The 18,009-nt window shown below is 58.2% G+C and overlaps 7 protein-coding genes and 1 non-coding gene across 8 annotated transcripts; 5 read left to right on the forward strand and 3 right to left on the reverse strand.

Annotated features, from left to right (window-relative positions):
• The first annotated feature begins 359 nt into the window (after window positions 1-359).
• On the forward strand, window positions 360-2,176 carry C8Q71DRAFT_65602 (uncharacterized protein). Its single transcript, XM_047919651.1, has 7 exons — window positions 360-523; window positions 575-619; window positions 672-745; window positions 801-903; window positions 955-1,178; window positions 1,228-1,522; window positions 1,818-2,176. Exons 1-7 carry the CDS (start codon window positions 439-441, stop codon window positions 2,117-2,119), a joined length of 1,128 nt encoding a protein of 375 aa, XP_047778374.1. The 5' UTR covers window positions 360-438; the 3' UTR covers window positions 2,120-2,176.
• Window position 2,177: 1 nt separating this feature from the next.
• C8Q71DRAFT_65608 (uncharacterized protein) lies at window positions 2,178-4,617 on the forward strand. Its single transcript, XM_047919652.1, has 10 exons — window positions 2,178-2,451; window positions 2,506-2,567; window positions 2,617-2,706; window positions 2,762-2,900; window positions 2,967-3,056; window positions 3,118-3,416; window positions 3,472-3,540; window positions 3,590-3,686; window positions 3,743-3,847; window positions 3,895-4,617. Exons 1-10 carry the CDS (start codon window positions 2,322-2,324, stop codon window positions 4,173-4,175), a joined length of 1,362 nt encoding a protein of 453 aa, XP_047778375.1. The 5' UTR covers window positions 2,178-2,321; the 3' UTR covers window positions 4,176-4,617.
• Window positions 4,618-4,630: 13 nt separating this feature from the next.
• C8Q71DRAFT_t78 lies at window positions 4,631-4,734 on the reverse strand. Its single transcript has one exon. It is a non-coding gene; the product is annotated as a tRNA-Met (tRNA).
• Window positions 4,735-5,407: 673 nt separating this feature from the next.
• On the forward strand, window positions 5,408-7,016 carry C8Q71DRAFT_760520 (glycoside hydrolase family 43 protein). The gene is made up of 5 exons (XM_047923833.1): window positions 5,408-5,684; window positions 5,743-6,050; window positions 6,101-6,160; window positions 6,219-6,453; window positions 6,508-7,016. The coding sequence occupies exons 1-5, from the start codon at window positions 5,588-5,590 to the stop codon at window positions 6,882-6,884; spliced, it is 1,077 nt and encodes a 358-aa protein (XP_047778376.1). The 5' UTR covers window positions 5,408-5,587; the 3' UTR covers window positions 6,885-7,016.
• Window positions 7,017-8,416: 1,400 nt separating this feature from the next.
• Window positions 8,417-9,954, forward strand: C8Q71DRAFT_760527 (uncharacterized protein). The gene is made up of 3 exons (XM_047923834.1): window positions 8,417-8,901; window positions 8,958-9,231; window positions 9,304-9,954. Exons 1-3 carry the CDS (start codon window positions 8,488-8,490, stop codon window positions 9,732-9,734), a joined length of 1,119 nt encoding a protein of 372 aa, XP_047778377.1. The 5' UTR covers window positions 8,417-8,487; the 3' UTR covers window positions 9,735-9,954.
• A 312-nt stretch (window positions 9,955-10,266) lies between these two features.
• C8Q71DRAFT_65864 (FAD/NAD-P-binding domain-containing protein) lies at window positions 10,267-13,275 on the forward strand. Its single transcript, XM_047919653.1, has 15 exons — window positions 10,267-10,509; window positions 10,559-10,656; window positions 10,712-10,735; window positions 11,003-11,059; window positions 11,222-11,432; window positions 11,509-11,595; window positions 11,675-11,746; window positions 11,879-12,035; window positions 12,226-12,298; window positions 12,354-12,384; window positions 12,432-12,525; window positions 12,577-12,698; window positions 12,767-13,001; window positions 13,064-13,084; window positions 13,147-13,275. The coding sequence occupies exons 1-15, from the start codon at window positions 10,350-10,352 to the stop codon at window positions 13,187-13,189; spliced, it is 1,485 nt and encodes a 494-aa protein (XP_047778378.1). The 5' UTR covers window positions 10,267-10,349; the 3' UTR covers window positions 13,190-13,275.
• A 485-nt stretch (window positions 13,276-13,760) lies between these two features.
• Window positions 13,761-15,097, reverse strand: C8Q71DRAFT_66002 (uncharacterized protein). The gene is made up of 4 exons (XM_047919654.1): window positions 14,559-15,097; window positions 14,417-14,498; window positions 14,010-14,357; window positions 13,761-13,959 (listed from the first exon to the last, which is right to left on the reverse strand). The coding sequence occupies exons 1-4, from the start codon at window positions 14,940-14,942 to the stop codon at window positions 13,871-13,873; spliced, it is 903 nt and encodes a 300-aa protein (XP_047778379.1). The 5' UTR covers window positions 14,943-15,097; the 3' UTR covers window positions 13,761-13,870.
• A 1,032-nt stretch (window positions 15,098-16,129) lies between these two features.
• On the reverse strand, window positions 16,130-18,008 carry C8Q71DRAFT_66044 (uncharacterized protein). Its single transcript, XM_047919655.1, has 2 exons — window positions 17,872-18,008; window positions 16,130-17,801 (listed from the first exon to the last, which is right to left on the reverse strand). The coding sequence occupies exon 2, from the start codon at window positions 17,799-17,801 to the stop codon at window positions 16,224-16,226; it is 1,578 nt and encodes a 525-aa protein (XP_047778380.1). The 5' UTR covers window positions 17,872-18,008; the 3' UTR covers window positions 16,130-16,223.
• Between the last annotated feature and the right edge of the window lies 1 nt (window position 18,009).

An 18,009-nucleotide genomic window follows, 5' to 3' on the forward strand; every position in this document is an offset into this window, starting at 1 on the left:
CCGTTGTAGGAATGCTGGACGCTTGAGGTTGGGGAGATGAGGAGGGCGAGACGCGCCAAGCACTGTCCAGTGTCACTGCTGGGCACAGGATCGCGGGAACAAGCTTTATGGGCGCTTGTTTGCGCAGGACGCGCTCGACCAAGTCCAACTGTCCAAGCCTCCTCCTCCCTTTTCATCTCCGAGGACTTGTTCGTTGTCCGCCACCTGTTCTTCCCTCGTGCAACAACTTCTCTACAATCTCAGCCAAGCTACGACCCGGACTAGCACCGCTATCATCTAAGGACATCAGACTCCCCTTGGGTCAAACGCGACTCTTCTAAAGCTAGTCACGTCGATCATACACGCTGCGTACGCCTAAGCAGGACCAAGTTTCTACTACGACTACAGCACAAGAAATACGCGTGTTGACAACAACATTCCGAAAGTCTAAGGACGAGGATGAGCTCCGCTCCGCTGAATCCGTTGGACGTGCCGCCATACCAACTCCAGCCTCTGCTCGCCAGCGTCGGTGACAACTCTGCACGTCAGTTGGCCGTCTTCGCGTGAAGTAGGCTGAGCGGCATCTCTAATGTAGGACTTCCCGGACAACAGGCTCATATACGATGTGCACAAGCCCTAGGTTCGTACTTCTGGACCACCGAGCATTGTGCAGCGATTCACGGGCGCTGCAGGTGCTGAGCTATACGTGGGGTGCTCGAATGGCGAGCTACTTCGCTTCTCTATCCAGTTGCAAGAAGGATCAACTGTGAGTACATTCAACGCGGTGTTGGTCTGCGCGGGCTCAACGTCGGACCCCTCAGGCAGACTCATATACCCTTCTGTCACGTCAAGCTGTAGTCCACGAGCGGCCTATACAGGAGATCGTTCTTCTTCCAAGTCTCTTGCGTGCACTGGTCCTGGCAGGTGCGTTGTATCTGTCTTGAGTTGTGAATCGAATCTCACTGGTATGCGTAGATCATCAGGTCTACATCTACACGCTTCCTTCGCTGGACCAAATACCGCCGACCGTCATCAAGCCCATACGCAACGTGGTTACTATTGCGGTCGACGAACAACACTTGCGGCGACCACCACCTGCAGACCCATTATACCCAGCAGACCCGGTCGACTTCTGCGTGATCAAGCGGAGCGCCATCTCGCTCTACAGCCTCTCCAAGGAGAGGTTGTTTTTCCAGAAGGTACATCAGCGCGGTGGACGCTGTAAGTCGGCTGATAGAGTTTCCACAGGAAATCCCTCTCCCCTCAGGGGGCTTCGTCGCTCGGCGCACAGGCAAGGCGCTGTGCATTGCCGACAAGGAGTATTACAATGTCATCGACCTAGAATTGGCGTCGATGGTGCCTCTCCTGCCACTCTCACAAGCGTCAGATGGACAAACCATCAAACCCAGTATCACCGTCATCAGCGAGAACGAGTTCCTGATTGTATCTTGGACGGGCGCGAGCAGCCTGGGCGTGTTCATTACAGGCGACGGAGAGCCTGTGAGGGGCACACTGGAGTGGCCAGCTCACCCAGAAACCATATGTGAGTGTCATGCAAGTCCTTTCCGCTATCGCGCGTGACGCAGTGGATGGAAAATGAACGTGTGAAGGCGTGCAGTACCTCACTGTTGCATAAAGATGAGGCCTATCAGATGCTGCTCTGCCGCCTTCAAGGGTCATGACGGAGTACTATCCCACCTCAAACTCCATGCATTGCATGGTGCCGTTCACGCGACATACATACACGTAAATCTGAGGTGTCTCGCGGCGACCCCGAGCGTCTTGCAGCCTGTGCTTCCCTGGTCGAACCCCGCGCTGACCGGCTTCGTTGCATGCAGCACTCGATTATCCGTATATGACCACCCTGCTTCCGAACGAGACGATAGAGATCCACAGCGTCGAGACACAGGCGATCGTGCAGGTTGTGCCGGCACCTGCTGACGGCGCGCAGATCCCGGAGCGGAAGAGACTCAACAGCTCGGCGAACGGGTTTTTCGTGCCGTCGAATCAACGCTCGGACAAGCTGCGCAAGACACCGGTGCGCCTGGTGCGGAGGAGGGGCACGAGCGAGGCAGGTGGATCGAGCGGGAAGGAGAGCGGCGGGGAGGACTTGGAGGAAGTTCCTGGGATGTCTGTATAGCGCGCCAATCTAATCTAATCTGCTTCTGGGACGACGTAATGGCGCTGTTTACGTACGAGAGGACCTCGACGTGCCCAGCTGACGGGCGAGCGACTCCGAGGATCCATTTCGTTTCGTTGCTCCAGCGTCCCGCTACTTGGCATGTAGTTGCTATCATCCCGCCCAGGGTGGCGCTCTCACCTCTCAACTCTTGTTCACCAACATGCCGCCCAGAAAGAGGATGTCCGTCTCGAGCACAAGCAGCCGCAGTGAATCCCCGCTCGTGTTTGCCACTGCACCGAATGCGGACGCGGAGGAATGGGTCAAGGCGTGGGCGCAGGTGCCTGCCAGAGGTGTGTGCTTTCCGGGGTTTTGACAGGAACGTACTTCGTGCTGAACGCCTTTAGAACTCATCGACTGCCCGGTCATTGCTATCGACGCAGACACTAGCGTAGAGGATGCCTGCGACGTGAGTAGATTGGAGACCGGCATTACGTGCTGCGCTGACCGGCCAGCAGATGCTCCTCTCTAAGGACATTGCCTGCCTCGCTGTGCAGGCCCGTCCAGGCAGTTCGCCTTCCGGTGCCCCGTACCACGGGTTGTTCGACGTGAGCCCGAGTGTTAGCATCTCCTGGACCCGCGTACGCTGACCACCGAACCCAGTTCTCCGACGTAAACGCGTTCTTGACGCTCGCGGCGACACAGCACAAGCTCGCCTCTGAGAACTTGAAGGGAAGGCCTCGCATCCAAGAGATCCTAGCCGCTGCGAAGGCCGGCAGGGTGCCGGTCCATCTCGTGAGCAGTGCGTGTGCGCTCGCGGTGGGGCGTGTTGACGAAACACCGCTGACTTGAATGGATGGTCGCCTAGATCTTTCCGAGAAGAATCCGCTCGAGATGCTCCCGTACGATGCAACGATCGTGTCTCTGCTGGGTGTCTTCTCCCGTGGTACGCACAGAGGTAAGACTCACGTCCGGCTCGTGCTATTCAAGAGGTCGCCAACGTAGATCGTGCTGTACAGTGCTCATCCAGTCCGACACAAGCTCCACCTTCGCCGGCATGGTTTCCGACAGACAATTGCCTTCATGGTTCACCTCGTTCAGCCAGTCTTCGTCAACCTTCCTCCGTTACCTCAGCAATCCCCTAAGCTCGCTTTCATTGCCGTCGATGTACCTGTACTTCAGTGTCATCGCTGCGAAAGCGAGCGAGAGCGTGCTCGACGCGATGAAGCTCATGAGCGAGGAAGGCGTGAGCACGATCGCGATTGTAGAAGAGGATGGTAGACTGCTCAGCGCTGTGAGCGTAAGCGACATTGGGAAGGTGAGGTCCCCGCGAGCGGATGTGAGTGAGCGATAGGAGATGACCTCGCTTGTAGATTGTGGTACCTCAGCAGGACAATCAGATCCTGACCATGCCGTTGCACCAATTTGTCACTATGATCAAGGTAGGTGCGATTCAGTGTCATAATGCGCATCGCTCACGCAGGTGCTCAGGAACCCGACGGCTCAACAGATGGTGTCGACAAGTTTCCCGTGTATAGCGTCTCCCCTAGCAGCACGCTGTACTACACCATGCAGAAGTTGCTTGCAAGTATGTTCACCATAGCCTCACCCTTGATTGTGTGCTGACAATGAGGTGATTGCTAGCCTCCTCGCATCGACTCTTCGTGACTGACGATGCAGCCCTCTCATCATCGACCTTTCCCCCTACGAGTGCCGGCAACCTCACAGGCATAGTATCCACCGTCGACGGTACGTCCCTACTTTTTCTCTCATCCCTTGTGCTCACTCTTGGGCAGTCCTCTCCCTCTTCGCGCGCATCGCGAACCTGCCCGACATCGACCCTACGCGGATGCAGCGGCACCGACGCGCCTCCTCCGCCTCTAGCAACTCCAACTCGTCTGGCTCGCGGTCGAGCGGCCGGAGCAGCTTCAGCTTTGGTACGGGCAGCGCGCGGTCGCGATCAAGCAGCAGGACGAGTCTCGGCCGGCTGTCGTTCTCGGGGGGCACGGGCATACCCAGCACGGACGGGAAGACGTTCCAGTGGGCGGAAAGGGTGTCGCCCGGAAAGTCGCAGTGATCTGAAGGACAAGCCGACGTCGCCTGGGGTCACATTGATGTTCCCCTGCGTGCGCGGAAAATGTGCGTTGAGCATGTCCATGCCTGGCAGCCTCGACGGCGGGCTTAGGAACAGGGGATACAGGTCCCCCTATAAAGCTAGAATTGTGTGGACGTTGTATTCGGACTTTTTCTAGTGTTTCTTGGAAGAACTTATGGCTGGATAGGATCACTTGCTCGCCAGAGCAAGGCTTTCCCAGGTCGAAGCCTCGCCGGTGGATGTTTGGCTTCCGACAAGGTTCACTAGTTCAGGACTTCATGATGTTCTGAGGCTTCACGGGCACCATACACAAGGGTTCGTCCGCAGTGGAGAGTGTTGAGCTTGTCATATGTACCTCTCGACTGTGTCATTGCCCTGCTGGTGCAACATGCATCCTGGGTGTGAGACAAAAAGTAAAACAAATAGATGGATTAAAATGCTCGGGGAGAGACTTGAACTCTCGGCCTTAGGATTGTATCACGTGACTGCGACTCATATGCAAATATGAGACCTACGCTCTAACCAACTGAGCCACCCAAGCATAAATATACGTTACTTATAATATTATATAAGCTATTATGTATTTCACAGCATACAGTGGTATGCTGACCCTGCCAACTATCACTTTGCGCTGTGTGAGGTACAGCATGTGCTTCTGCGTATGAATTCATCACAAACTAGTGTACAGCAGTCTAACTACCCTGTGTATAGCAGTACTGCCTGCCCACTAAAATGACACCATACATAACGATCTGCTGTGTAGTCTTTCCATATTAGGCAATTCACCTTCCGTTTCCGTCGTGTCTCTCACCGTTTTCATACTCTCCCTGCTTCAAGTGGCGTGCCATTCACATAATACTTATATGTAGAATTGGATGCCCTACTCTAAGCTTGGGCACCCTGGACTATCAGGTGGACTACATATTAAACTGTACATCGTGTCAATACTAGCCTCCGAGTCATCGGCCATTGACCTTGCATTGTCCACTGAAGAACACAGGGAGTTCACAGGGCAACGTCCTTTTTGCCCTCACGTAACTTTCGGCCCATCACAGAACGCTGATTGCCTCTTGGCTGACATCCGCGACGCTTGGCAGAGGCCTTTGACTCGACCTTGGAGAGCCTTGGAGAGGTACCGCCTTCGATCAATATATCAAAACTCTGTGCTTAGCACCTGATGCGGCATGGCCGTGCGGTGCAGCTGTCACCGTAGCGGCGCAGGGTTCCATACTGGCGACATATAATTGAGCAGCTGAGGTGTGCATGGAGCACTTCCATTTCTCTTCTCCTTCGCCTTTTTGGAGAGTGACGTTCTACTCTCCGCCAACTTACTTTTATTCAGTTCGCCGCGCTGCACCTTTGTTCATTTTGTTTCTTCCTTTCTATTTCTGAAGATGCAGCACTTGACCTTTATATCCATTCTTCTTGCCTTTCTTTCCCTCGTCCATTCTGCGACGAGTATGCCCATGCAGCGCGCAACATACAACAACCGTAGGTCCCACCATCTCGGATCCTCAGCGCACAACCCAGCGCTGAACGACCCGCCCAGCAATCGTGGCGGGAGTGGCCGCCGACCCGTGGATAATCAAGCACGGCGACGACTACTACCTCACCTTCACGACGGGCACAGACGTGCAGCTCCGCAAGTCATCGAACCTCGCCGAGATCAATGTGAAGCCGACGACGGTGTACACCCCGCCCAAGGGTGGGAACCTCAGCGCCGTCTGGGCGCCGGAGCTGCACTACATCGGCGGAAAGTGGTACATCTACGTCGCGATGGTCGAGGGCAGCGACGCGAACAACCACCACATGTACGTTTTGGAGGGAAAGAGCCAGGAGCCGCTTGATGGATTCGACGTGCGTATCCTCTGGCTGGGCGCCGATGACTTGCTGACAGCACGGTGCAGTTCGTTGGTGAGGTCGGAACCCCAGACAATAACTGGGCGATCGACGGCACTATCTTCCAGGTAAGCAATCATTGGGCTTCAGCGGCGGCATTCTAGACTGACCTCCCATGGCGAACAGTACACCAACGGCGACCTGTACTTCATCTGGTCCGGCTGGGCGAATACCACCGACAAGCTCTGGCAGAGCCTCTACATCGCCAAGATGGACTCCCCGACGAAGATCACGAGCGAGCGCGTCCTCTTGCACCAGCCAATCCCGAAGTGGCAACAGACCGTCGACGGCGGCGCGGTCCGCGGCATCAACGAAGGCCCTGAGATCCTAGTCCACAACAACAGGACGTTCTTGATCTACTGTGAGTCAGCCGCCCGGTCTCGGTGGACAGGTATTCACGCATCATGCGGCGCAGCCGTTGCTGCGAGCTGGACAGAAGACTACAGCCTTGCCATGATGGGCATCGACGGCGGCAAGGACCCTCGTACGTCCCACCCGCCCGCAGTGTCACGTCTGGACTCACGGATCCGCACAGTTGACGCGAGCAACTGGTGGACGCTCGACTCGCGCCCTGTGTTCTCGAAGTCGAAGGCGGCGTTCGGCCCCGGCCACGCAAGCTTCACGTACGACCACGACGGCACGCCGTACATCGTCTACCACGCCATGGCGAACGCGACGGCGGGCTGGAACGGCCGCACGATCCGCGCGCAGAGCTTCGGCTGGAACAAGGATGGCTCGCCCGCCTTTTCGAGCCCCGTAGGTCTCACCACGGAGCTGAAGCTGCCAGCGTAAGGGCAGGGATGTAAACGGGCCGGATCTCGCGACAACGTACGTAGTACGCATGTAATGACGGACGCTGTATTCGCGCTGTACCCTACATAATTCACTTATTACCTCGTTAGCAAGACCGTCTTGACCGAGCTCTCACCTTGGAATCTTTGCGTCATCGAAAATTTGCTGAGTCGCGCCTGCGAGGAAGTATCTTTTCCGGATGACAGAGTCTTGCGCTTGCATCAGAATCCAGAAGGTAGCGGCGATAAGAGGGAGCGGTGGAACGACCTACTGCGATTGACGTGGCTCCGCGATTGAGATTGCTTCGTGCTTGGGTTGAATTGTATCGCACGATTCGCAACAATGTGAGGCTTCGTACCTTTTAAACGAGCCCCACCTTGATACAGGGAAGTTGGTCCACGTTGCTACCGGTGAGAAGGCACTCCTTTGAAATAAGTGAAATGCTATGCAAGTAGTGGTTACCGAGTTGCTGGCAAGTCCCTCAAGGACCTGGATCCGTACGTGTACGTGAGACAGAATGCATTCAGCGGGAGAGTGACACGTCGCTTGTTCCGCCCGCCTCTGCGATACGCACCGCTGACCTTGACCCTGAAGTGCGCAGAGATGCGCAGGCCGCCAACAGCAGCCAGACACTTTTCGAACCGGCACTCGCGGAACGAGTCGCTGGAACCACTGGCATCCACGAACGCAACAGGCTATCGGTTGCCAGGAACTCGGAGTACACGAGGTGAGCAAGGTCGCAGTTTAGTAGGTTGAGATGAAGAGGCTTTACCTGACAGTGACAGTATCAAGCAAAGTCGTATGCAGTCTCGGCCGGCGGGAGAGCAGCGACGATGCATTGGGTGACGTATGACGCTAGACTCCTAAGCCATGAGCAATAGAGATACGCCGCCCGCGACTATGATCGAGGCTAAGTGCGATGCGGGGCATAAATGAACCTGGGGTTGGCTGGGGTTGATTAGCCTTAGGGGGCGGGGCACCCCGTACGCAGTGCGCTATACCGGATGCGTCGATACGGACAGGAGGCTGTTTGCCAGTAGCTTCATTTCTGTGGAGAGCTGGTAGTCTCCTATGGTTGGGCAACGTAGATAAGGTTCCACGGGGCTTGTTCCTGGCTACCGTTGTTGAATTTGCCCTGAAGCCTGAAGGACGATACCGAATCGGTAGGACACGTAGACGAGAGTTGAGCCTGCCGCTGCGCATGTCGTATCGATTTCGACCAGGGAAGTGGCATCTCGGCGGGTGGAACGCGACAGAAACACATGCGTCTGGGAGAACTGCGACAGTGAGCGCAATTTTCAGCTAAGCTTCTGCTCACCAATCGCCGCCTGCGCCTGGAGAGGCGAGACGGGGCGCATATGGGCCGGAGGCGGTGGTGGACGCACAGAAACGAGCGAGGACGTCTCTCGAGCGCTCGAGCACTCGGCGCGGCGCTTCTCGGGCTGATCGACAGGGAGGCGCCCGTCGCCGCAACAATCACATGCAAAACGCGCGACGCGATATAATTCCTGCTGCCCTGCGCGAGGCTGCTCCGCATCTTATCGCGGCTGCTTCCCTCACCGCACACGACACTCCTCCCACTCAGTCAACGTCGCGCACGACGATGGCGACCCAAACGACCCAGGAGACGACCCGCACGCCCGAGCTCACCATCATCTCGCGCGTCGCGTCGATCCCCCTCGTCTCGTCCTCCCTCAGCACCCTCCACGACACCCTCACCAACAACACGTACACCTGCCAGCCCTACACCACCGCCACGACGCTGTCCAGGTCCGCGCTCGGGTACGCAGAGCCCCTCCAGCACCGCTTCGCGCCGCTGCTCGTCCGCGCGGACGAGTACGCGAACCTCGGGCTCGACGCGGTCGAGAGCCGGTACCCGTACCCGTTCAAGACGACACCGGAGGACATCGTCAGGGACCTCAAGGCCCGCAGCGACAACGCGAAGGACCTCGCGAACAAGACCATCGAGGCGCGGGTGAAGAGCCCCGTTGCGAACGTCGCAGGGGGCATCGACCAGGTGCGTACCTCCTAGTACCGGCAATCATGCCATGCCTGACCCCCGGCCCTCGACAGCGCTTCGCACCCATTGTCGACTACTTCCAAGTCGCGGTTCATAAAATCTACCCCTCTGCGAACGGCACTGCAGAGCCCGCGTCCCCGGAGACCAGGTACCAGTACCAGCGCGCCTACGCGCTCTCGAGGGAGCTCTCCGACCAGCTGCGCACGTACTCCACAGAGCAGTTGAACCAGCTCAAGACACACAACGCGCTCGTCAAGCGTGCCTCCGAGACAGCCCACGACCTCTCCACGCTCGCGTCGACGGGCTACGGCACTGCCCAGACGAAAGGTACGCACCGGTTCTTCCCCGTCCATCACTCCAAGCGCGGCTGACGCGATATCTCGCGACCCCCGGTTGCAGTGCACGCGTTGTCCGACACGATGCTCACGGAGCTGCACCAAGTGCGCGCAACGACCGCGGCCCTCCCCGCGCACGCGCAAGCCGCGTTCTCGGACATCTCGCAGCAGCTCTCGTCGACGATCGCGGACCTGACGGTGATCCTCAAGTCCGAGGAGCCTGTGCACGCGAAGGTGACGAGGGTCAAGGAGACCGTGCAGGGGCGCGTGCAGCCGATCCTCGCCGCGGCGACGGCGCGTGTGCAGGAGATGCTGAGCGTCGTGCGCGCGCGCGTCGGCGAGAAGACGGAGCAGGGAAAGACGGTCGTGGGCGAGGGTATTGCGCTCGGCGAGGGCGCGGTGGTCGAGGTTGTGGAGGGCGCGAAGCCGTCGGAAGAGGAGGCGGCACCTGTGACGGTGGCGAACGGGAACGGGAACGGGAACGGGCATGCGTGAGGTCTCTCGGTCGTGTTCCTTGTTTCCTGTCTCATTGTGGAAGGCGGTGTGCCTACGACCTGACAACTATTCTCTCCTCTCTTTTCGCGGCTTGCCATAGACGTTGCACCACTCTCTTAGATTCCGGTACGAGCACATGTATGTATCATACTCGTAGACGACGCTTGTGAGGGCGTAGGTTGTTATGATACTTGGAATAGAAATGTGAACTTACGAAGTGCGTGTGTACGTCGATAGTAGTTTGAATGCCCGAACCTCGCCCGAGGCTGGTACGATCGCACAGACGCCGAGTACCAGCGGAGGCAGGCGACATGTGTGGTTCGCATCCCAGCCGCTTCTCGCCTGCAGGGCCTCTCCACCGCCTCCCACCGCTCGTCTCGCCGCACGCTCAGGCTCAGGCTCACCGGACGCTAGACGGCCCCCTTGTGCGGGACGCGCGTCATCCGTGATCGCCCGATGACGTGCCCCCATCCTCCCCTCCGAGGGCGGCCGTGGGCTGGTCATGCTGCAGATATATTGCCCTCGTCGACTCTCCACACCCGCCCCTCGCGCTAGCCTTCCCAGGACAGCGCATTACACTCTCCGTCTCGTTGGCTGACCCCACCCGCACCCAACATGTTGCGCTCCCAAGCCCGTGCGCCCCGCGCGACCGCCGCCGCCCTCGCGAGGCGCAACTTCAACGCGTCGGCCGCTCGCAGCCAGCAGCACCTCGTCATCCTCGGCTCGGGATGGGGCGGCTACGAGCTGCTGCGCGGTATCGACAAGAAACGTTGGCGTGAGTGCCGCGGTTGTCTCGTGTCCTCTGCTGCTCACATCGTGCGCAGACATCACCATTGTCTCGCCGAACAACTACTTCAACTTCACGCCTCTTCTCGCGAGCTGCTGTGTGGGTACCCTGGAGTTCCGCTCGGCCATCGAGCCGGTGCGTATCCTTTGCCGCATTGTGTCTACGAGCTAGGCTGACGATGGGATACTAGGTGAGGAGGTACACACCGCAGGTGGTCAGTCGAATCAGTTCTGTCCTTCGAGTGCCATAGCTCACTGTGTCTCTCCTACCTTCCTATATGCAACCCAAACGCGCGCGCTCGTCCCCTCGCATATGCGCTTCTTCCGTCGTACTTGCTCTAACCATATCGTCTGTCTGTCTGGTACGGTCGATCGCTTTTACCCCACACTACCCACCGTGGCCACCCCTACCCTCATTTACCCTCCGGCCCGTGTCCGCCTATCCGCTCTTCATGCACGATACACCTCTCTTCGACGCGTAGAACGCATATCAAGCGTGGTGCGACTCGATTGACTTCAAGAACAAGATCCTCAAATGTGTACGTTTCTCGCCGCTTCCCGAATTCCCTGCCCCACCGCACTCGCCCAATTGATATGTCCGTCGCCGCGTTCACTTCACCATCTCCCTCTTACCCGCCACCTTCCACAGTCGACCCACCCCGCATCCACACGCTCGCTCACCGCGCACGTCCGTTCCGCAGATGCCCGCTACCCCGCCGCTCCCCTTCCACCCCTCATCACCCGCCCGGACCGACAGCGCCTCGCCCTCTTCGTCCGCCCAGAACGCAGTCAACGCACAGACCGCGCCGACGCAGGCGAGCAACGAAGGCCTCGCCGAGCGCAACCCCGGCACGACCCATTTCACGCTCCGGTATGATCGGTTGGTCGTCGCTGTGGGGGCGTACAACCAAAGTACGTCTTCGGTTCTCACCCTAGGAACGGCGGCGTTGGGACCCGCGGCTGCTGGCTGACGGTGGCTCTGTCGCAGCGTTCAACGTGCCGGGGGTCAAGGAGAACGCGTACTTTTTGAAAGATGTAACGGATGCGAGGGCGATCAGGGCGAGGATCATCGAATGTGAGTGTGCCGCTCGTGTTCTATGTGGTTGTGCTGTGAAGTGATGTGGATGCATCGTACTAACGTTTCTTCCCGAAAGGCTTCGAACAGGCGAATCAGCCGACGATCACGGACGATGACCGGCGGAAACTGCTGCACTTCTGCATCGTCGGTACGTATTACCAGCTCACTCTCCTCGAGGTTGTGATGTACTAACCAAGCGACTCCCATCTTCTCGTGTGCCTTGCACCACTACCTCCACTCGTTGACCATCCATCTGCACCATCCGTACTTCCCTGTCCAGGCGGCGGCCCCACCGGCGTCGAGTTCGCGGCCGAACTGCATGACTTCCTGCACACCGAGGTCAAGCGGCACTTCCCGGCGCTGCACCGGTTCGCACGGATCAGTCTCTTCGACGTCGCACCCACGATACTAGGGAGCTTCGACCAAGGGCTGCAAACGTGAGTAGCCTTCTTCGTTCGCCTGCATCATCCCAGGGAGCGGGCGAGTGATGTGAATTTGTTCCCTATTAACGGAACGCGTAGCGTCTTGACGCGAAACACCCTATTCAGCTGATGTTGTTACTGCCCGAGCCCTTTGTCGTTTGCTGGTGTATGTTGTGATCTGGTGCTGACGATAGGCCTTTGACAGATACGCGACGCAGAAGTTCCAGCGGGAGGGTATCCGGCTGCTCACGCAGCACCATGTAGAGCGCGTCGAGCCGGTACGTGGCTGATAACTCTTCGGTCTATCGTTATGCTCATTCGGTCTGGCCGCAGGGCAAGATGCATGTCAAAGAGCAAGGCGACGGTGAGCTCTACCGTTCGTGCGATTGCTGTCGGTCTCACAGGACCCAGTGCACTTCGGGCTGCTCGTCTGGAGCACGGGGCTCGCGCCGAACCCGCTGGTGGAGAGCATCACGGAGGTCGAAAGAGACCCGAAGACGAAGAGGTGCGTGTCCGAGCTGGGCTGTACAGCGTGAACGTTGACGAGTGCATGCAGCTTGATCACCGACGAGCACCTCAACGTCGTCATGCAGGACACAGGCAAGCCGGACCCGAACGTCTGGGCGCTCGGCGATGCGGCGATGATCAGGGGCATGCCTCTGCCCGCCACCGCCCAAGGTAACCGTTACCACCCACCCCGCTCGTCTCCGCTCCCCGCCGGCACTCACTCACTCGCGCGGCTGCAGTGGCCAACCAGAAGGCGAAGTACCTGTGGAAGAAGCTCAATGCGGTCGTGAAGGAGCGGCCGGCGCAGGAGCCGTTCCGGTTCCATAACGCGGGCTCGCTCGCGTACATCGGTGACTGGCAGGCGATCTACGACCGCACGGGCGCGGAGAAGGCGAAGGGCAAGGAGGCGGGGCGGTTCGCGTGGCTGCTGTGGCGCTCCGCGTACTTCACGATGACGCTGAGCTGGAAGAACAAGTGGGTCGTCGGTCGTTCAGTGCTTATGTGGTGCTGACTGGCGTGCGTGTCTCGCGTTGCAGGATTCTCGTGCCGATGTATTGGTGAGTGGACGCTGGATGGGCTCTGTGGGCGCGCGGGCTGACTGACGGTGGGCATGGCACAGGTTCATGAATTGGATCTTCGGCCGGGACATGAGCCGGTTCTAATCGGGCAGCGCGGTGGGACGGTGCGGTGTATGTGGGACGGTGGGACGTAGTAGACACCCACTGGTTTGCGGTCTGAATGGGGAAGCGCGATGATCGTGCGTGACGATCGGGCGTGGTGGATGACATGGACAGGCGAGGGTGGGCGGCTTACAGTAAGTTGTGTTCGGACCTTCAGCAAAACAGCCTATGTGATAGAGCACGCGTACACCTACGGTTGGTACTGCATCTGGTTTTCGCGATAATGATCACATAATAATGCAGCTCCACACATGCACACAGGTCATAAGTGACTAGTGAGATCCGAGGCTTGCGTTGACATAGTCTAGCGGCGTCGCACAGCTTATCCAGCGACCGCGGACAACGCTCAGCCGGTCCCACCCACTGCGAGTGCCGACTGTACAGTGAGACCCAGGCCGAGTAAATATCGTTCTGAGGCGCGATACTTTGACTATACGGATACATGATAGTGTCTGAAGAAGTCCACAAGAGCACAGCGGGACTACAATACAGTGGTGATCATAAATGATAAATATTAGGCGTAAAAGCGTGAAAAGAAACGACACCGAAGAAATCACTTATTTCTGAAAATTGAGACGGCAACACTTATGAGAGCCACACCCTCGAAATCGCTACACACTGAACTCAGAACACCCGCACTTGACTTGTAATTGGCACAAGTCTTCACGCTGTGGAGGTAGGTAGCGTCGTCACGGGCTTCCTGTGTGGAGACTTCCGCTGCGTAGGCTTGGCCTCGCCCGACGACCGCGATACTGTACACCAGTGATCAGCGAGCACTCCGCACACACATCAAACCACATACAATTTGAGTTTTCTCGCTTCACCGCCTGGGCGCCCTGCAAGAAGCCCTCGACGAAGTCCTTGTTCTCCGCGAGCATGTTCCCATCCACGCGATGCTTGTGCAGTCCGTCGAGCGAGATGCCATGCCGCTGCATCTGCTCGACCATGATCTTCAACTCGGGCTCGACCTTGCCCGACGCTTCGAACTGTCCGTTCGCGAAGCCTGCATGCGCGACGTGGTCGAAAGTACCGGGCACGGGGCCGGATATCAACGAGCGGCGAATGCGGTTCTTGGTGGGGTTCGTCACGCTGGTCGTGGCACGAGCGGCATAGCGGGAGGGGGCCTTTGAGATCTTTCGTGCCGGGAGCACTGCACGGGGCGTACCAAGATTCAGGGCGAATGCCCGCAGATGAAGGAATATAACGTACTCGTAGCGTGTGAGTCGCTCATCTTCTTATAAAATCTCTCTGCATGCACGTCCTCTTCGAAACGAATCCCGAACATCCGGCTCTGCGAATGAGGACAATGAAATCTATCTGATGCATTGCGTCCGTACATGAAGACACCTACCTTCCCATGAAAGATATGGAAGAACGGCTTGTCAAGGCGGTATTGAAATTCGGTTGGGATAGGGTGCACCCAGATGACCCCCTTGCCCGGCGCGGTGTCTACGAGTCTAAACCAATACTTGTGTTCGAAGCTCGTCCCAGGGCCCGAGCCCAACGGCCTCTCCGCGTGCATGACGACGCGATCGCGGCCGAACACCAGCATGCCGTTGAGGCCGGTGTACGCCCAGGCGTCCTCTCGCGCACCGAAGGGGGCTTGATAGATACGAGAGGGAGCGACTGCGAGGATCTTTATGTTCTGCGGGAGCTTGGAGAGAATGCGGCGTCTCTCTTCTTCAGAGCTGAACGGGCTAGAGTGCGAAGACGACTTGGATGGTGCGTGGCGCATAATTGCCTAGGGCGAGAGCGAAGTGATTGGGGTTGAGTGCCGGCGGCTAGAGACAACAGGATAAGGAGAACCTCTTGAAAGAACTGTGGACTCGATGAGAATACGAGAAGGTATATGTGTCTTCCAAGTAGGCGCACAGGTATCGGCTGCGTGCCTTCTGGTGCCATGGCCGTGGTGCATCGTGCCGGCCGCATGTTCAGGAAGCACGCCCGCGTTTGTGCACGACGTGCCCGTGCGTGGTCCTCCTGCAGCACGTTAGACGAGCTTCGCACTGTGAAGGCTGCGTGGTGGGCGGAGACGGTGATATCAAACGAGGCAATGATCAAGTTCCACCATACGATTAGAGTTATGTGTGACCAGTGAACAGTCTCGGCCTCATGCACCACTCCTTGCGCTCGCATCAGTGCACTCGACAGTCCACCAACTCACCGAGAACAAGGGGTCTGAGACGAATAGCTCGGACACAAATCGCGGAGCATCTGTCTGTCGAGCGTAGGGTGGAATCAATATGGTATGTCGAAGACACGTTCAGTTAACACCTTACGCACCTGGATACTTGCGACTGCGGGCACTTCGATGGCACAGACTGATCTGGATCGATTTTGCGATGGGCTCACAGCGGTGCGCATATCGGGTTCTGCTGCGTGCGAGATGCGTGGGGAGTACTTGAATTGTTCCTCAGATAAGGCTACTTCGTCCGTCCGTCCTCAGTCATGTAACACGCAGCGATGCAACTGTAGACGTATCGTTCGGTGAGTGGTACTATGGCACACAAGGGCTATCCGCATGCGCACCTACTGTCTATCATGGCTTCACTGGCAGAGAGTATCCGCAATTCGCCGAGCCGGAGTCTGCACAGCTCACTCATAGCACAACCGAGCTCGCTTCATGAGCCATTCCCATTTGCTATATCCGAATACCCGCGGTCGCGCGCGCCGCGGAACTTCAAGCTTACGAGTGGACGATTTGAATTACGGACGTTCGCGGGCATCTCCTCACTCGCGCAGGGCTCTTGCAGTGCCCTAGATATGCAACTCTGGCTTCCGTCCGTTTCTATCACCAAGAAGGTGGAAACTTTGGAAGGTTATGGGTGAGCAATGTGGGCCCTTGCCCAATGTCTGAGTCGATCTGACTAGCTTGGACGTCAAGAAGTCAATAGTAAGAAACATGAGAACGAACTGTACGAGGTACACGGGAGAGGGCCCAGGGATGTTGCGGTAGCACCGATAGTCTGAGTGCGTCGACAGCATGGAGACCTCACCCACCAGCAGCCCATACACGTCAGGAACTGCAAGTGCCGAGTCCCTGATCCTGAAGGTACATCTCCGACATCGTCACAAAGCCCCCAGCCGACGCCGCCACGAGCAGCGCGACGCCCACATAATGCACACTCACGGGTACGACAGAGCCTACGCGCTTCCAGACAACCCAGAAGACGAGCGTGCCCAGGGATGACAGCTGGTCCGCCGCGAGCCACGCCGTCATCCACGCGCGCTGGGCGACCGTGCTGTGGCCCGTGCGGAAGCGCGTGAGCGCGTAGAGCAGCCCGTGCGGGAGGGTCATGGCGGCGAGGAAGAGCGTGAGGGTTATGAAGACCTCGACTGGCTTGAGCGCGCGGTGTCGAGCGACCTCGGGGTTGTCCGCCGCGCCGTCGTGCCGCAGCGAGGAGACGGTGAAGCGCGAGGCGCGGCACGCCTCTTCGCTGTCCTCTGTACAAAGCGTGAATTCTCTCTCCCATGCGGGCGTCGTCACGACGAGCTTCCTGTCGGAGGGATTGTCTTCGTCCTCGATCGTCTGCATATGCACCGCGACGTAGCCCGTGGAGCTCGCGTCGCCCACGACTGGCTTAGGCACCTTGCGCACCGTCCCGACTGCGCCGTCAAAGTGCCCACCGCGGCGCTCCGCCTCGTGCAGGATCGGGGTACGGAGGACGTGTCCGCTCGCATACTCGCCGACGATCGACGCACAGAGGATGTTCATGACCGACATCAGCGCGTAGGGGAACACGGACAGGCCGTACGCAGCGTACCCCCACGTCTCGATCTGCGCGCCCTCCGTGGAGTAGAGTGTGTACGTCGCGGCGATGATCTGGACGACGGAGACGAGCATCTGCATGACGCCCGACGCGCGGTGGATCTTGATGTTCTTCGTGGGGTTGAGGTCGCGCGCGATGAGGTGCTCGGTGTAGGACTTGTCTGCCGGGACCGCCAGAGAGTATCCCAGGGGCACCTGGATGTGTCCATGGATGCTGCGATTCCTGAGGTCTTTGATGAGCCAGTGGGTTTCCCTTTGGTCGTCGAGGCTGTCGACGATGATGACTGCGTACGGACAGGGATCGTGATCCGGACTGATCGAACAGTCAACCGACGGAGGGGCGTGATGAGGTTGTAACACATACTCAGCCTTCTCGTTGTCGGTACCGGGAGGGAGCTGGGCGAAGACGATCTCTCCGCTAGTTGGTGGCTCCCACCCGGGGGAGCGGACTACGACGAGAAGTGCGCCGTGGTGCAGTGCTGCGAGGACATCGTTGCCCTTGCACCGTACGTGTTCCGCGATGAGAATGATTGTCCTCGCGAGTGCCCCGAAAGGCAGGAATAGCGAGATCAATTGCGTCCAGTAACCCCGGTCCCGACGTGTCACTCGTTCCGTATATCGGCCGACCTCCGCTGAAATTGGGACAGCTGCTGCGTGTGTAATGTAGTTGGTGGTGATGTAGACGAGGAAGTTCCAGATGGCTATGGAATTTTGATGGCAAATGAAGCTAGGAACAGCCGGTATTTCCTGTGCGGGTGCTGAAAGGGTGGGGCTCGCCAGAGTCAGAGCGGCGCATGCGAGCGGGAGGACGAGTGCGTAGGCCATCTGTTGCGGCTTGTCATGGAAGCTCAGCGGACTGAAACTTATGTTGGGCCCAATTGAGTTCAATACACACCGTTTTGTCGCGTGTACGCCTTGCCTCTAAGGCATTCCGCAGTGAGAACTCTCGCCGAACGTGCTGGTCCACGGCAGCAAGGGACACAGAAGATTGAGGTAGAGATCCGCGCCCCTGCCAGCCGCTGGAAACGTCACT

The sequence above is a fragment of the Rhodofomes roseus genome (genome assembly GCF_022264815.1).
Source record: "Rhodofomes roseus strain CIRM-BRFM 1785 chromosome Unknown C8Q71scaffold_11, whole genome shotgun sequence".
NCBI classification, from domain to species: Eukaryota; Fungi; Basidiomycota; class Agaricomycetes; order Polyporales; family Fomitopsidaceae; genus Rhodofomes; species Rhodofomes roseus.

Coding starts and splice junctions, on each gene's coding strand:
- C8Q71DRAFT_65602 (XM_047919651.1), top strand. CDS start 439: ATGAGCTCCGCTCCGCTGAATCCGTTGGACGTGCCGCCATACCAACTC. Junction 524..574: donor CGTCGGTGACAACTCTGCAC/GTCAGTTGGCCG, acceptor TCTCTAATGTAG/GACTTCCCGGACAACAGGCT. Junction 620..671: donor ACGATGTGCACAAGCCCTAG/GTTCGTACTTCT, acceptor CGGGCGCTGCAG/GTGCTGAGCTATACGTGGGG.
- C8Q71DRAFT_65608 (XM_047919652.1), top strand. CDS start 2,322: ATGCCGCCCAGAAAGAGGATGTCCGTCTCGAGCACAAGCAGCCGCAGT. Junction 2,452..2,505: donor GGCGCAGGTGCCTGCCAGAG/GTGTGTGCTTTC, acceptor GAACGCCTTTAG/AACTCATCGACTGCCCGGTC. Junction 2,707..2,761: donor CGTACCACGGGTTGTTCGAC/GTGAGCCCGAGT, acceptor CACCGAACCCAG/TTCTCCGACGTAAACGCGTT.
- C8Q71DRAFT_760520 (XM_047923833.1), top strand. CDS start 5,588: ATGCAGCACTTGACCTTTATATCCATTCTTCTTGCCTTTCTTTCCCTC. Junction 5,685..5,742: donor GCGCGCAACATACAACAACC/GTAGGTCCCACC, acceptor CGACCCGCCCAG/CAATCGTGGCGGGAGTGGCC. Junction 6,161..6,218: donor TCGACGGCACTATCTTCCAG/GTAAGCAATCAT, acceptor CATGGCGAACAG/TACACCAACGGCGACCTGTA.
- C8Q71DRAFT_760527 (XM_047923834.1), top strand. CDS start 8,488: ATGGCGACCCAAACGACCCAGGAGACGACCCGCACGCCCGAGCTCACC. Junction 8,902..8,957: donor TCGCAGGGGGCATCGACCAG/GTGCGTACCTCC, acceptor GGCCCTCGACAG/CGCTTCGCACCCATTGTCGA. Junction 9,232..9,303: donor CGGCACTGCCCAGACGAAAG/GTACGCACCGGT, acceptor CCCCGGTTGCAG/TGCACGCGTTGTCCGACACG.
- C8Q71DRAFT_65864 (XM_047919653.1), top strand. CDS start 10,350: ATGTTGCGCTCCCAAGCCCGTGCGCCCCGCGCGACCGCCGCCGCCCTC. Junction 10,510..10,558: donor TATCGACAAGAAACGTTGGC/GTGAGTGCCGCG, acceptor CATCGTGCGCAG/ACATCACCATTGTCTCGCCG. Junction 12,526..12,576: donor AGAGACCCGAAGACGAAGAG/GTGCGTGTCCGA, acceptor GAGTGCATGCAG/CTTGATCACCGACGAGCACC.
- C8Q71DRAFT_66002 (XM_047919654.1), bottom strand. CDS start 14,942: ATGCGCCACGCACCATCCAAGTCGTCTTCGCACTCTAGCCCGTTCAGC. Junction 14,499..14,558: donor TCCATATCTTTCATGGGAAG/GTAGGTGTCTTC, acceptor CCTCATTCGCAG/AGCCGGATGTTCGGGATTCG. Junction 14,358..14,416: donor GAGCGACTCACACGCTACGA/GTACGTTATATT, acceptor CGCCCCGTGCAG/TGCTCCCGGCACGAAAGATC.
- C8Q71DRAFT_66044 (XM_047919655.1), bottom strand. CDS start 17,801: ATGGCCTACGCACTCGTCCTCCCGCTCGCATGCGCCGCTCTGACTCTG.